Here is a 17,519-nt window from a genome sequence, read left to right as displayed (position 1 = left end):
GGTGGCTTTACACGCTACAATATTGCTAAAGCGATCTCGTTGGGGTCACAGAATTTGGAACGCACATCCGACCGCTTTAGCGATGTCGTTGTGTGTGACACCTATGAGCGATTTTGAATCGTTGCAAAAACGTTCAAAATCGCTCATCGGTGACATGCCCCCCTCTTCCCAATTATCGTTGCTGCTGCAGTAATGATGTAGTTCGTTGTTCCTGCGGCAGCACACATCGCTACGTGTGACACTGCAGGAATGAAGAACCTCACCTTACCTGTGGTCACCGGCAATGCGGAAAGAAGGAGGTGGGTGGGATGTTACGTCCAGCTCATCTCCGCCCCTGCACTTTGATTGGGCGGCCGCTTAGTGGCATCGCTGTGACGCCGAACAAACCGCCCCCTTAGAACTTTCGGTTCGCCGGGCACAGCGACGTCGCTAGGCAGGTAAGTAGTGTGATGGGTCAGGGCGATGTTGTGCGCCATGGGCAGCAATTTGCCCGTGTCGCACAAACGATGGGGGCGGGTACGCTCACTAGCGATATCGGTAACGATATCGCAGCGTGTAAAGCCCGCTTTAGTCTGACACTGCACATGTCCGGAAATGGATTTGTTAACGAGTATCTTCTGGATATAGAATTCATGGAAGAGAGTATAAAGGCAAATTAGAGAAATCAAATATGTCTCAGTGGGCAAGCTATTAAGAGTTTGGGCAGGAGTAGTCACATTAGTTAGAACATGCTGAGAAAGAACTTTTAAAAGCTGGGAATCTTGTTACATTGTGAAATTTACTCAAATGGGATTGTCTGAAATCAATGTTAATTAGTAATGCATGGACCTGGACTGTAAAAGTCCATATCCACGCAGGTTCATAAGAACCTGAGCATTGACCCCAGGCCTAAAGTCTCCGGGTAACAGTCAGGGTCCAGCCACCCAGGTAATAAAAAAAATGAAAGAAAAAAGAAATAAAATAAGAATAAAGCAAGAGCTTTAAGGGGGCTTTACAGGCTACGATATCGTTAATGTTTTGTCGTCGGGGTCAAGTTGTTAGTCACGCACATCCGGCGTCATTAACGATATTGCAGCATGTGACACTGACCAGCGACCTTAAGCGACCTCAAAAATGGTGAAAATCGTTCACCATGGAGAGGTCGTCCCAAACTCAAAAATCGGTAAGGGTTGTTTATCCAGGTGGTTCATCGCTCATGCGGCAGCACACATCGCTATGTGTGACACCGCAGGAGCGAGGAACGTCTCCTTACCTGCCGCCGGCCACAATGAGGAAGGAAGGAGGTGGGCGGGATGTTACAACCTGCTCATCTCCGCCCCTCCACTTTGATTGGCCGGCCGCTTAGTGACGTTGCGGTGACGTCGCTGTGATGCCGAACGTCCCTTTCCCTTGAAGGAGGGATTGTTCGGCAGTCACAGCGACGCTGCCGACCAGGTAAGTATGTGTGATGCTGCCGTAGCGATAATGTTCGCTACGGCAGCGATCACAAATAATTCCATGCGCGATGAGGGCGGGTACTTACACGCTCGCTATCGCTACAAATTGCTAGCGATATTGCTACCGTGTAAAGCCCCCTTTATACTTACCAGTCTCTCCGCATGGCTGCAAAGGGTGCTTTACATGCTGCTCAATCGCTAACAATATATCATCGGGGTCACGTTGTTTGTGACACACATCCGGCGCCGTTAGGGACATCGCAGCATGTGACACGTACGAGCGACCTTCAAAGATCCCAAAAGTGGTTAAAATCGTTGGTTTTGGAGAGGTCGTTCTAAAACAAAATATCGTTGTTTGGGCACTAGCAATGTTGTTTCACTGTGTGTGACACTGCAGGAACGAAGAACATCTCCTTACCTGCGTCCACCGGCAATGCGGAAGGAAGGAGGTGGGCGGGATGTTACGCCCTGCTCATCTCCGCCCCTCCGCTTCTATTGGCCGGCCGCTTAGTGATGCCGCAGTGACATCGCTATGACGCCGAACGCACCTCCCCCCTGAGGGAGGGATTGTTCGATGGTCACAGCGACGTCGCTAACAAGGTAGGTGCGTATGACACTGCCGTAGTGATAATGTCCGCTACGTCAGCATCACTACATATCGCACGTACGACGGGGCGGGTGCTATCGCGCTCGACATTACTAGCAAACGCTAGCGATGTAGCAGCGTGTAAAGCACCCTTTACTCTACTCCCAGGCTGCTCACTCTACTTTTGGGGCTGCTCATCCTTCATACATATTCACTGCTTCCTTTGCCCACTGACAGTCCTGGCATTTCTGATTAGTTGAAGTCAGACACCGCCCCCAGCCTGTGTGAGAGCGTGTCTGACTGCAATTAATCAGAGACACTGTGTGCGTCTAGCTATGGTAGATGTAAAAATAAATAAATAAATTGACCTATGGCCCCATGCTACAGGCTGCAGCCTCCAGCTGTGTGCTTATCTTGGCTCTGTATCAAAATAAGAGGAATCAAATGCAGCATTTTTTTTTAAATATTTACATAAATAACTTAAAAAAACAGAGTGTAGCCCCCCCAATTTTCATACCCAGCCGAGATAAAGGCAACAGCAGAAAGGTAGTATTCTCCGGCTGAGAAGGCCTATGGTTATTTGGCCTAAAAATAGAAACCTGCAGCCGCTCAGGAATGTTGCATCCATTAGATGAGACAATCCCGGAATTTTACCGGACTCATCCTGATGGCCCTGTGCAGTGGCAATCAGTAGAATAAGGAGTTACTAACAGCTCAAAGCTGCCACTAAGCCCTAGATTAGTAATGGGAGGCAACTATGAGACGCCCCATAACTAATCTATAAGTGAAAAGAAATAAACACAAACACAGAAAAAAACCTTTATTTGAAATAAAAGACAAAAAACTTTACTCTCTTTCACCCCTCTATTATCCTCCAAAAACACCCAGGTCCGACATAATCCCCATCAGGTCCCATGACAATTAAAGCTGTGCTACATATGAAGTGATAGCACGTGGCCATCGAACATAACTGCCCACTATGAGCTTCAGGCAGAGACTGAGCAGCACGATGAGCGGTGACATCACTCAGGTTATTTGTGGTCACAGCTGGAGGTTCCCATGGTCTTCCACTTGTGATCGTAAATAACCTGACCTTAGGTGACCGCATTGAACTTAGTGACCTCAGATGAGGTTACCTGTGATCACAGGTGGAGGACTGTGAGGACCTCCAGCTGTACCGCAAATAACTTGAGTAATGTCACTACACATCACACAGATCAGTCTCCGCCAGAAGCTCACAGTGACCAGTCATTTTCTATGGCGATGCGCTCTCACTTCAGATGCAGCAGAGCTGGAATCATCATGGGACATTTTGTGGATTATGCCTGACCTGAGTGTTTTGGAGGTTAATAAAGCAGTGAAAAAAAGGTGAGTTTTTTATATTTTATTTCAAATAAAGGATTTTTTTCAGTGTTTGTGGTTATTTATGTTCACTTACAGATTATTAATGGGGGTCTTCTTGATGCCTTCCATTACTAATCTAGGGCTTAGTGGCAGCTGTAAGCTGTAATTAACCCCTTAGTACCCCGATTGCCACTGCACCAGGGCAATTGGGATAAGCCGGGTAAAGTTCCAGGATTGTCGAATCTACAGACTGGTGCAGACTGGTCAAATGGATGTCACCCATTTGACTGGTGCAGACTGGTCAAATGGGTGGCACTGTTCTCCGGACCGGCGCCTCCTTTTTCACCAATCTTGGGCCTCCTTCTTCTTAAGCCGGCATGAATGATGCATCCTACATCATGCACACAGGCCGGTATTGAGGTCCTGCGCAGGCGCACTACAATACTTTGATCTGCCCTGAGCAGGGCAGATCAAAGTGTGCCTGCACATGACCTCAGTTCTATTGAGTGTGTATGATTGGGCTGGCCTTGCCTTGGCTCTTATATACAGCATGTTAGAATGCTGTATATAAGAGCACAGTGGTAGGGGCAACAGCTTATAGGCCCTAAATCTGGTGACAGGTTCCCTTTAAACTTGGTATGTGATGTCAAAAGCATAGTTTTAGTCTTTATTGCAGGTACACTAACAGCTCAGCATTATATTGAGTTCAGTTGGTGGAGGAACCATTGGTATGGCTATTTCTCCAAAGTGTCCCAAAAGCTATTTTTTAACATGACAACATCAGGCTGCATATTGCTCATACTGTGATCCTCCTATGTGGCCATGACTTGCACCATCTCCAAACTTGTCTCTCATCAAGCCCATATTAGATGTCATTGGTTAGCAATTGCAAAGGTAGCTGCCAGCAGGAAATCTGGATCATTTTAATACTTAAGTGCATTTAGTGTGGCAGAACAGTTCTCAGACAATGAATAGTAACCTCATTGATAGCATGCCAAGACATGTAAGTGCTTGTATTTCTGCTCATGGCACTTATACTCGATACTGAATAAATCAACGTTTTGAAATTTTGTTTACATTTTTTCATTATTTCTATATCATTAACATACATATTGATGCTATAATTTCCATAATTTTACAACCCTTTCTTCTTTGTGTTGCAATGACAATGTTGAGGAGCATATACATGTATATACTTCCATGACAATTTTTCTCCCACATGTCATCTTTTTTTTTGTTTTGCAAATGACTTATTCTCATCTATTTTAAAAAAACAACTGTAAAATAACCTTTCTTCTTATTTACATTTACCAATGGATCAGTTGTAAATGGATGAAAATAAGTCATCTTGATGGATCCTTTTATTAGGGTACCATCACACTTTAGTGATGCTCCAGCAATCCCACCAGCGATCTGACCTAATCAGGATCACTGGTGCGTCGCTACATGGTCGCTGGTGATCTGTCAATCAGGCAGATCTCACCAGTGACCAGCCTCCAACCACCAGCGACGCGTTGAAGCGATGCTGCGCTTGGTAACTAAGGTAAATATCGGGTAACCAAGTGCTTGGTTATCCGATATTTACCTTGGTTACCAGCGCACACTGCTTAGCGCTGGCTCCCTGCACTCCTAGCCAGAGTACACATAGGGTTAATAAAGCAAACCGCTTTGCTTATTTACCCGATGTGTACTCTGGCTACGTGTGCAGGGAGCAGGGAGCTGGCACTGGCAGCGTGAGAGCGGCGGACGCTAGTAACCAAGGTAAATATCGGGTAACCAAGCAAAGGGCTTCGCTTGGTTACCCGATATTTACCTTAGTTACAGCTTACCGCAGGCTGCCAGAAGCTGGCTCCCTGCTCCCTGCACATTCAGATCGTTGCTCTCTCGCTGTCAAACACAGCAATGTGTGCTTCACAATGGGAGAGCAACATCCAAAAAATGAACCAGCACTGTGTGTAATGAGCAGTGATTTCACAGCAGGGGCCAGATCGCTGCTCAGTGTCACACACAGCGAGATCGCTAATGAGGTCACTAGTGCGCCACAAAAACCGTGACTCAGTAGCGATCTCGCTATGTGAAAAGTACCCCTTAGGGTACCGTCACGTTTTAGCGACGCTCCAGCGATCCCACCAGCGATCTGACCTGGTCAGGATCGCTGGTGCGTTGCTACATGGTCGCTGGTGAGCTGTCAATCAGGCAGATCTCACCAGTGACCAGCCCCCAGCCAGCAGCAACGCGTGGAAGCGATGCTGTGCTTGGTAACTAAGGTAAATATCGGGTAACCAAGCAAAGCACTTTGCTTGGTTACCCAATATTTACCTTGGTTACCAGCGCACACCGCTTAGAGCTGGCTCCCTGCACTCCTAGCCAGAGTACACATCAGGTTAATAAGCAAAGCACTTCGCTTATTTACCCAATGTGTACTCTGGCTACGTGTGCAGGGAGCAGGGAGCCGGCAGTGGCAGCCTGAGAACAGCATACGCTAGTAACCAAGGTATATATCGGGTAACCAAGCAAAGGGCTTCACTTGGTTACCCGATATTTACCTTAGTTACAGCTTACCGCAGGCTGCCAGACACTCCCTGCTCTCTGCAAATTCAGATCGTTGCTCTCTCGCTGTCAAACACAGTGATGTGTGCTTCACAGTGGGAGAGCAACGTCCAAAAAATGAACCAGCACTGTGTGTAACGCGCAGTGATTTCACAGCAGGGGCCAGGTCGCTGCTCAGTGTCACACACAGCGAGATCGCTAATGAGGTCACTGGTGCATCACAAAAAACGTGACTCAGCAGTGATCTCGCTAGCGATCTCGCTATGTGAGAAGTACCCCTTACACTTGACTATAGCTTCATCAATAAAAATGGATAAGAATAGGATATGTGAACTAAGTTTAACGGAACAGACACACAGATCCAAAGGAAAAAAATAAATATATTAAAAATGAACAGGTTAAAAATTGAAAAAATAGATGTGTGAAGCTAGACAATGGAAAAAGCTAGATCATCTTCTTATGGGGCTTGTTGTTTAGAGTAAGGTATTAACCTAACCATTAAATTAGAATGTCAGCATAGACTATACAATGTCTCCAGAAATCAATAGGGAAAACATACAAAAAAACTGTATATAAAATAATTTTCATGAAAACGTTTTTTTTCTTCATTTATGAGCCCCTTCTTTTCACACACCCACCTCTTCAATGTATCATTCATTCTGAAAAACAGCTCAAATTCTTTTTGATCAAAACAAAATAGACTGCCAAATCATTTTCATGACACATTTTAACAGCCTATTCTATGATAGTCTATGAAGAGATGAGGGGGAGGTGAAAATTTAAAGAAAGTCAGATACACACAGTCCTGTGGTGATACGATCTTGTGTATTACCTGACCCCAGTTCTTGTTTTATAGCCCCCTACCCAGGTATATGTCTTCTATATTGCTTCTGCACATTTGCTACATACATTCAAAAGACAAGCAATCCCACATGTCTGTGTGCTGTATTGTATATGGGAAACACAAAAGCAACTTGTCTTCTCCCACAAGCTCAGTGACAACACAAAATTAGAGCTAGAGCCCAGTCAGATAAAAAATGGTAAAAATGGAGTCTAAAAGTCATATAATGGCCAGAAATCTTTATATTCCTCTTGTACATACAACTAACAGCTTTTACTGTAAAGTCACCTGCAGCTTCATATACAGTTTATCTACCATATTTATTACATTTTAATTACACAGGTTATTCATAAAAGCAATTTTAGTGTCTTTTTCTCAGCCTGCAACAGCAACCACATTGCCAAAATGCTCCTATGTTTTCAATACAATGCTACACATAAAGTAAAATGTTAATTTCCGACCTAGAAAAAAACAATGGTATCGACCAGTTTATTAGTTCAGATTGTGAAGGTCACTCTCAGTATGCTGTCTGGTTCCTATGAGAATTGTGCTTTACATTAGTTATTTTTATGTTAGCATAAGGAGAACCTGTCAATAGATTCTATGTTAGCTTTTCCCTTGTCTTCTGCACTTTGTAATTAGCATCCTAAAAAAAAAACAACATATTTTTTTTTATCCCATCGAATAAAAAGAGAACATGCAATTGAATGTGATATGAAGAATTCAGGCAGTTATTAATTCACATATCTGCTCTGAAGACAAAAGTATGGATAGCATTCAGTTTTGCTTTTCTGATCATATAACATATATAACAACAAATAATAAAAAATGTGCAAGCAAAATAAAAACTTGTTTATAGTGATACGCAGACCCGCAGATAATCAGGATCGCCATGTCCAACTGGATTTAAAAAAACCCTGATTTGGGACCTGAATCAATCCTTAATATCTAGTCAGATGCTTGTCCCCATATAAGTCTATGGGGACATGAATCATGCACTTTACAATGGTGGTAGAAGGGATAGGGGGATTAGAGCAAATGTGTTAAACTTATCTGTCTTCATGCATCTATAACACTACTTTTGGGGATACTCATTACCCTCATGGATATGCACTCCTTAATCCCACCCATCAGTCAGTCCCAGTGCCTGTGATTGATTGGAGTCAGACTACGCCCCCACCCTGTGTGACAGCATGTCTAAGTGCTTGCAATCACACATGCTGTCTGTGTATGTATATTGGTGTAAAAAAAAAAAATACATTAAAAAAATTGGCTTAGGGTTGCCCCATATTTCGATACCAAACACAGATAAAGCATATGGCTACAGAATGCTGCCCCCAGCCGTGTGCATATCTCGCTGTGCATCAAAATAAGAGGGACCACATGTGGCTTTCTAAAAAATGATTTAAATAAAAAATTTAAAAACGGTGTGGGATCCCTGGTATTATGAGGCTGGGGAGACCCATGGTATTAGGCCCCCTCAGCCTAAAAATAATAGCAGGCAACAGCCCAGAATTGTCATATCCATTACACGTGACAATTCCATAACGTTATCCAGCTCATCACGATTGCCTTGGTGGTGTTAAAATATTACAAAGAAGGTGGCCCAGTACTAACCCCTGTAGTCCTTGGTACCCACTGTGGACCGTAACCTAGTGCGAGTGTGTTCCATTATAACTACCCTTTATTTCCTTATACTGAGCCAGTTCTTAACCCAGTTACACATATTTTCCTCTCTTCCCATTATTCTCATTTTATGCACCAACATTCTGTGCCACATTGTATCAGATGCTTTTAAAAGGTCCATGCAGACAATATCCTCCTCATAGAAGCTGATCAAGTTAGTTTGACAGGACCTATCCTTCATAAACCAATGTGGATACTGGGTCATTAGGTTATTCTTCTTCAGATACTCCAGGATATCATCTCTCAAGGATTATATTCATATTAGAGCTTAGGTTTACCTGTCTATAATTTCCAGGCTCAGATTTTGTTTCCCTTTTTAAATACTGGCACCATATTTGCCAGTCTTTTGGTAAAGTCCTTTGATACAGTTCCTGTTTTTATGGAATCGTGACCTGAAGAGGGTGACAAACTGCTGTGTTTGTCTTATATATAAAATATTTTGGGTCCAAATATTTAGAAGTAAAAATCACAAAGAATTGTTTGTTTGGACAACCAATTTAACCCTTTCTATATGCAATAATATGGCAAGTAGAACTCATTGACAAAAAAACACTGTTTTCATGTGCATCTCATTTACATTAGTAATAAAAGAAATTAATTTTGCCCATCAATTCTGCTTGCTCTTTTAAGGCCATGTGCACATGTTGAGTATTTGGTGAGGTTTTTACCTCAGTATTTGTAAGCCAAAACCACAAGTTGGTAATTATTGCAGAAGTGGTGCCGTGTTTCTATTATACTGTTCCTCTGATTGATCCACTCCTGGTTTTGGCTGCAAATACTGAGGTAAAAACTCACCAAATACTCAATACATTTGTGCCAACAATGAGATTTTAGTAAGGTTTTAATGCTTGTATTTTTGCTTGGTCAATGAAAGCAGCATCTCACAGTTCCAGCAAAGTGGATGGGATTTATTAAAATCTCCTGACCACTTTGCTACTTTTGTTTTTAGCATAAATTGACCTGCGGTGCATGTATTAAACCCGTAATATGTCAATTTCTCTTTCGGGCACTCAAGTCTTATGTGCAGATTTTTCTTATTGACTTGCATTGGATGCAGAAAATACTCAGGTAAAAAAACCACACATGCTTTTTTGTTTGTGTTGTCACTCCTGAAGTGCATCAAAAACACATGTATACACCTAAGTATATCAATAAAATATTGTCAAAGCCAAATGCCAGGAAGTATAGAAAATAAAGCAACTTTAAAACATGACATAGCAAGAAGAGACAAAAAACACAGTGTTAAAAATGCAATAGAAATGCATCTAGAAAAAACGCACAAAAACTTCAAGTAATCTAATTTACATAAAAGATGCAGAAATGGTGAAGAAATTTTGCAACATCAAAAACTCACCAAAAGCTCATCATGTGAATGTAGCCTTAAGGGAATAAACAGAAACAGAAAAGTAAATGTAGCCATATTTATTATATTGTTACTTTGACAAAGTTTGGCAATTCATGGTTTGCAGTTAAATTAGAAAACATCTCATTTTTATGCATAATTTACTCAAGCGAGAGAATTATTTTGCACAGTGCATAAAACATAAATGAGGTCTTTTACAAGCTTCCACATTACTCTGCACAAATCGTGACAGTAATTGGAGTCTAAATATTGTGGTGCAGCCTTGTCAAATTCTCCGGAGATGCTATTATGTTTTTCAAGTATAAAGTCATGTTTTCTACAGCATAACAGTATAGTTTTACATTACAGAATGTTTATCCTCATATTAAAGTAAACTACATGTTATCACCATTGAAACACAGTAGGTATACGAAAATATATTATGAATTGCATTGAAACTTTGATTTCACTGTGGGTCCCATATGGACTATAGCTTTTTAGTAATATCTGTACGCCAGCAGCCACTCAGTAGATTGCCTAATCAGGCTAATAACAAAACTGTTCATTAAACCTGCCACTTCAGATAACGCTGTTTTGCAGGTTAATCTGCTGAAAAATAACATTATAAAGCTCTCCAGCAGCCTTACTGAAAATGTGATTACAGGGAGAAAATTAACCTCATTCCAATGGGTAGCAGCCGGTGTCTCGATTTCTCTTACCAATGCGTCTGCACATAGTGAGTGAAAGTTCAGCCGTCCAATCATGGGTAGGGATGGGCTGAGCTGTCAGTATGATGATAGACTGCTCAGTCTAGAGTATTTGTCAGTGTGCAGTAATACACAATCGGTACAGTAATAAACCAAATATGTCCAGTAGGAAAATACATTTTATGCAGGCTATGTGACAGTGACATTACAGGGAGGGTATATACTGACTACACCTACAACTGTTTCCCATCATTCCCTAGGTTCAGAAATCCCTAACCAAATGAGGAGATGGTCTGTTTCACTTTCTTTCCCAGTCTCTACACACAAGCGCTGCTCCCTAAGGTCACATGATGGTGACATCATTCCATGTCCTTCTCCACTTATCTCTACTCCACTGTCCAATGTGTCCTTCTCTGTATCAGGATAAAGGGCATACTTGCAGTATTGGGGACCAGAAGTGACTGGATGTGATCAAGATAGTGGACAGAGCAGAGACAATAGAAGGGAGTGCCTAGAGTTAGTAGATGGGAGCAAAAATAGGGTGGGCACGACTAGCTTATCAATGCCTATTAATTAGTGTGGCGCTTATTATTACTTTAACTATCCAGGAGCGGAGCTTCGACCACCTCCCCCCCCCCCACCTGGGGGTCTTAGCCCCAGACCCTTGCATCTATTATAAAGAACTCTATGCACATGTGGACTTAAAAGTTAATGTTTATTATATTGTGCCACAAAAGACTGAACCACCCCATAGGTGAACATAATAAAAGATCTTTTTTATGTTACACAGATCAACTTTGGGACTTAGTGTATATACAACATTAAAGGCTTACGGGTGGTGGACACAGTTTATATGGGACATATCTGGCGACATATTCCCTTTCATATGGCTAATAATAATTCCTAAGTGCAAGGAGTGTTTCTTATCTTTGATAACCCAACAGCATATACTTTTTTTTACTGTGATGTCTTGAAGAGTTATTTCTAAGAATGAAGTTCTTCACAAGGGTTTGAGTTATTGTAATACTTGCTGCTAATGAAAGAAAAAGGGAATTTGGTTCTCGGCGGATGCACATTTCTTCACAAATGGCTGAGCAGCAAATCTAGTTGGCAAAGAAATATGAGTTTTCCATAAACATAATGGTCATGTATGATCATCTCCATTTAAAGAAGTTGTTATTGTGCATTTTTTATGAACACATTGGAAAGGAGTTTACATGACTTGTGTCTGTAGCCAGAATACTGATATGAACATCTTAACAGGGCTTAAAAGGAACTGTAAAATGAAGATAATTACAATTCAAATAAACTTTACAAGCTTCTTAAATGAATTTTGTTTTTGCCGACACTGGACAAAAGTTCCCAACTTTTACAAATTTAATGGACTATTTTGTTCCAAGAGAAAATTGATGTGACATGCTGCGACATGCGAGGTCAGAGTAAAATAAAAAGTTAACAGTTATTTACTCTGTATTAAAATGTTACGTATCAAAATGTGTCAACAATTAGAGAACCGATATATATACCAAAAATAAGATATTACAGCAAATACGGTATATCACAAAAGTGGATACACTTCTCAATTTTTTGAAAATATTTTATTTTAGCTTTTTATGGGTGAGAACTGAAGGTATGATGTTTTGATGCAATCTAATGTAGTCAGTTTACAACTTGCATAAGGGCTTTTGCACACAAGTGTATAAATCGTACAAGTGGAATGCAATAAAAAAAAAATTGCATTCCACTCAGACAAATGTTATTCTATGAGGCAGTCCTCAACTGTGTTTTTTGTCTTGGGTCGAATCCATCTGAGAATAAAATTCCAGCATTCTGCGATTGTCAGTGAGTGTCGTATCACTCACATCTATACAAATCTATGGCTGCCAATGAAACATCAGATGCATTAGGATGGCAGTCCAATATATACGAAGAGACAGGCAAGGAGAAGATGGAGAGATTAATATTTCCTTCATCTCTGCACCTGTGATCTGATCACAGGATCAGATAACAGCTGCATTACACTCGGCTCATGCTTGTCTGACCCAGTCCTAACAGTGTTACTTTGATGTACTCGTTAAATAACTGAACACACCGCCACTAATATCTAAACCCGTAACAAACGAGAGTACACCTCTAAGTGAAAATGAGGAATTTGTATCCAAAGTGTTAATATTTTGTGTGGTCATCTTTATTTTCAAGCACTACCTTAACTCTATGAAGCATGGAGTTCACTAGAGCTTCACAGGAGCCACTGGAATTTTCTTCCACTCCTATATGATGACATCATGGAGCTGGTGGATGTTAGAGGCCTGCGCTCCACCACCTTCCATTTCAGAATGCCCCACAGATGCTCAATAGGGTTTATGTCTGGAAAAATGCATGGTCAGTCCACCAACTTTACCCTCAGTTTGTTTATCAAGGCAGTGGTAATCTTCGAGGTGTGTTTTGGGTCGTTATCATGTTATGGAATACTACACAGCGGCAAAGTTTTTGGATGGAGGGGGATCATGCTTTGATATACTATGTCACAATATATGTTGGCATTCATGGATCCCTCAATGAACTGTAGATCTTCCCAGCCGGTAGCACTCATGCTGCCCCCAACCATGACACTTCCACCACCATCATATCTTTAGTGTTTTTTCCTGAACAGATATAATAAAATATTTACAAGAATGTGAGGGGTGTATTCATTTTTATGATATACTGTAAATCACATTGTAGTTGAGTAACAAGTGATTGTGGACTTATTAGATCAACACATAGTTAAAGAATGGTCCATAGGTAATCCATACACAAATTCCAAACTAGTCCACAAATAAATAATACATGTTGTTACTGTTTAATTATCAAGAGCCTTCAAAGGAACATAAAGCAATGTATAATTAGCAAAAATATTTAATGGTTTCAAAAGAAGGTGCTCCATCAATAATAATTTTATATTGTTGACATAAACTGGTTTTGTCACTACTGGCAAACGTTTGTGTGAGTTTCTAAGAAAGTCTTTGCTAGATAATACTGACATGAACTGGTTCTATCTCCGGTGACAATATTTTGTATGAGATTCTAAGACTTAAAAGCCCAGTTAATCCAGGGTAGAAACTTGAAGTTTTTAGGCCCCAATGCAAAATCTCCACATATTGCAGGCCTTAAATATTCTTTTTATATGGGCCAAATAAACCTTTTGGACCCCCTTAGACTCTAGAGCCAGGGTGGGATTGCAACCGCTACACTTATTATTCTTATCCCACTGCTCAAACCTTTATCACAATGTCAGAGTCAGTTTATGTCATCAGTATCTGGTTATCATTATAGGGGTTGTCTACAATTGAACAAATCCAGCTTAATTAAAATTAAAAATCAATTAAAAATAATAAAAACTGTGTTTAGTCACCTCTTGCATTGACACTGTTTCGTGATGTTGGTGCTACTGTTTCCGCAGAATGATGTGCCTTTGATTGATTGATGTGACAGTGTAATGTCTGTCCGGGACCACAGACTCAGCATGGCTGTCACAGACAGACTAGAGGTAATCCGCCTGCTCATCAGGATCCCGAAAACCCTGAAACCCCTTGACCCCTGTACTGGGATCTGAAATACTACAGGGTCCAGGAGATAGATCGCTGTACATGGAAGATTGCAATCCAGGGAAGAATGGTCGTCAGGAGAGTCAAAACCAGGAGGTGCAAAAAAGGGAAAAAAATTGGCAGGCAAGAGCATAGTCAGGAAATCAGGCTAAGGTTATACCAGAGATGGCAGCAAAGTACAAAACACGGCAGGCAGGAGAGTCGTCAGTGAGCAGACAGGTCAAAAACACAGGGATCAAAACTTCAAGAGCAGGGTATGAACCAGAAGCACAGCAGTATACTGCAAGACTTTATCTCGTCGTGACCAGCCAACAGTTGGAGCAATAAGAAGGGTGTTGTGTCTTCCCATTGGTCATGGCTGAAAGGTGGTAACTTCAGCTGGAAGGCACACACCACACAGCCAGCTTAGTGGATGGGTGAAGCCTGTGCCCATTAGAGCAAATAGTACTTACTCCTCCCCTATCACTAGCACTGCCCTCGGTGGGAATACAGCAGCGCCTGGTGATCCAAGCAGGAGTTGCAGGAGCAGACTCTGGTGGAGTCATGACAGCTGCCCATAGACTACAGTACAACAAGTTTCCATCAGGGAGGACTTCAGTTCTGCCAAAATAGTAAAGGCTGCAGCTGACGAGCAGCCACTCATTGTCTACAGCTGGAATAATCAAGTCATTCTCTCTGGAAACAGTGATGCCAAAATCGATGCAATGGCACCACTGCAGTGTGTGAGAAAACCTTGTTTGTATTTTATTTCTGGTCCTGATTAAGCTGGGGTTGGCCAATAAAGAAAACTCTTAAAAATAAGCATCTGATTTTTTGAAAACCATGATTCATATTGATTTCTTCAATGGAATATTTTAACATTGTTTTCTTTTCTTTGGACTCTGATGACTTATATGCTACTAATGACATTGGCTACATTGCCTATGAAAACGCATCTGAGCAGAATAAAGAGGGACAGTGTGAAATGTACATCCTAATAGTACAGAATAGGGTGATATAATTGGTTCTTCTATAATATTCCTCATGCTCCTTGTTAACTCCATGTAAACTACCACTGTGGAATTTTTTCTGCTGACTACCTCTGAGCTACTATAGCAATATGTGTTTAAATATACAGTAAATTTGCAAAAATAAATTACAGCTATGTTTCCCATAGCGTTCCCATAAATTATACAAATGATACACAATTGATGGAAATGCAGAAAAATGCTTTTATTATTTCATCAGGATTTACAATGAATAAAAATTAAAAGTTCAGGGAAAAAGAAATGTTTTACAAGAAAAAAATATACAAGTTGTGCGGACACTTTAAATAACTTAAACCTGTAAATATATTACGAAAATATGTAATTTAATATAAGAATATAAAGTGACCAGTGCTATAATGAATAAATATATATACTCAGATCGTCACAATCACATGTATATCATAGTTATGGAAATATCATCATTTATTGCTAAGTACACAGATTCAAACTGTCACTCATAAATGCAGAGTTCTGTGGTGATAAACATTACGTATTAGTCTTAATAATTATGTTTAAGAGATGATATTCAGACTGTAAAACAACCTCAATATACACATACTTCTTTTGTAAAGCCAATAGATTGTGTATCTATGATGCACTTAAAGAACATGTTCAGAGCTCTTCGATTAATGGGCTTGATTCATACATTACTATCAGACAAAAGATATAAAAAGTGGCATCAAATGTTAGCAGCTGACAACTTCAAATCTATGAAACTGCTTGGGGAAAAGATGTACTGAGCTTCTTAATAACTTTTCTTTTCAAGTGGCAAAGGCAGGTAGATTAAGACAAATGATCTGACAATATGATTCCTTATCACAGCGTATTACAGTTGATACTATTATGTTTTACACAGAACATGAGAGTTCGAACAGTCAAAGGACAAGAGTACTTTTCCAAGTCAGGAGCAAAATTTTGCGGAAAAATGGAACAGAAGTTTCTACTAGTTGACTGTGAGAAAGTTATGTATGGCACTTACAGGTAAAATGCATTTGCAGTAATTTTATTCTTGATATTAATGATAATGGTGGCAATATAATAATAATAATAATAATAATAATAATAATAATAATATGTTCCAGAGTAAAAATGTGTGTTATTCCACAACTAAATGTTACATTTTTGACACAACAACGTTATTCTATTCAATTGAAGCAATTTTAAAAAATGCTGCGGTGTCTAGTTTTGCCATCCTGTGGTGGTCTTTTGATTGCCTATTTGAGTCTACCTAATGACAACAAACCTTGTCCTAACACATGGCTTTAAGATTTAGGGCAGTTGCAGACAACCTTAGATTCTCACATCAGAGAAAATCGGATCAATTGTGCAAATGACAATTATTATTATTATTATTATTTATTATTATAGCGCCATTTATTCCATGGTGCTTTACATGTGAAAGGTGTGTTACATAATAGGGATACGTACAATAATCATAAACAGTACAAGGTACAGATTGGTACAGGAGTATAGAGGTCCCTGCCCGTGAGGGCTCACAGTCTACAGGGGATAGGGGAGGATACAGTAGGTGAGGGTAGAGCTGGTTGTGCAGTGCTATATCAGACTGAGGGTCACGGCAGGTTGTAGGTTTGTCAAAAGAGGTGGGTCTTCAGGTTCCTTTTGAAGTTTGTCAAGGTAGGCGAGAGTCAAGTTCTGATCAGAGTTTGATCAGCTTTGATTTTCTCAATTGAGGAGAACATGGAGAAAAAAATTCTCCATTTTTTCTATTCTGTCATCCCATGTATTTTAGAAAGCTCTCAGATGTCATCTGAGTGCTGTCCAATTTTTTTCCTCAGACTCATTGACTTGCAGATCTGCTAATGAAACTCAGACATGCTGCAATTTTTTAAATTTTTTCATCAAGCAAACTCAGACCGAAAAAAAAAATTGGACATGTGCACAGCCCCACAAACTAACAATAGTCTGAATGCGATCTAATGTTTTGTCTAATCGCACTCGGACCGAATATATGCTTGGCTGCAATTGCATATAAGCTGTAGATTGTACCAGCTGTTATGCTGGCCATTCAATAAATTACTGCACTAGAAGAGTCTCCACACAAATCTTAGACTAGTATAATCTCAGACTGAAGAAGCCCAAGAAGAGATAAGTATAAAAATAGAAGTGTTAATGAGATAGATTAAAATACAAAAAATAGATATAAAATATCAGCAAATGTGTCTACACAACTGGAGACCTGAGAAAGTGCCAGCAAATATATTAGGGTAAATATATGAGAAAATTAAAAGCACCAGCAGGTAGATTTGTGTCTTGATAGCCACATATATTGCACATATATAATAGGCATAAGTGTAAGTAAAGTGCTGGCTAGAGTGCTTAAGATAATAATGATGTAAACAATATTACCTGAAAGTACAACAATAACTACTTATGAAGTAACTTGCACCACAT

At 40.4% G+C, this 17,519-nt stretch overlaps 1 protein-coding gene across 1 annotated transcript in view; it reads left to right on the top strand.

Annotated features, from left to right (window-relative positions):
* FAM83B (family with sequence similarity 83 member B) overlaps nt 1–17,519 on the top strand; it is a 147,611-nt gene that overhangs the window by 120,386 nt on the left and 9,706 nt on the right. The window contains exon 4 of the mRNA XM_075338452.1: nt 15,964–16,088. Coding sequence (XP_075194567.1) covers nt 15,964–16,088 — 125 coding nt within the window. The remainder of the gene's footprint in view (nt 1–15,963; nt 16,089–17,519) is intronic.

The sequence above is a fragment of the Anomaloglossus baeobatrachus genome, chromosome 3 (assembly GCF_048569485.1).
Source record: "Anomaloglossus baeobatrachus isolate aAnoBae1 chromosome 3, aAnoBae1.hap1, whole genome shotgun sequence".
Classification (NCBI taxonomy): domain Eukaryota; kingdom Metazoa; phylum Chordata; class Amphibia; order Anura; family Aromobatidae; genus Anomaloglossus; species Anomaloglossus baeobatrachus.
Note: the sequence above shows the minus strand (reverse complement) of the source record. Positions and strands in the feature narration are given on the sequence as shown.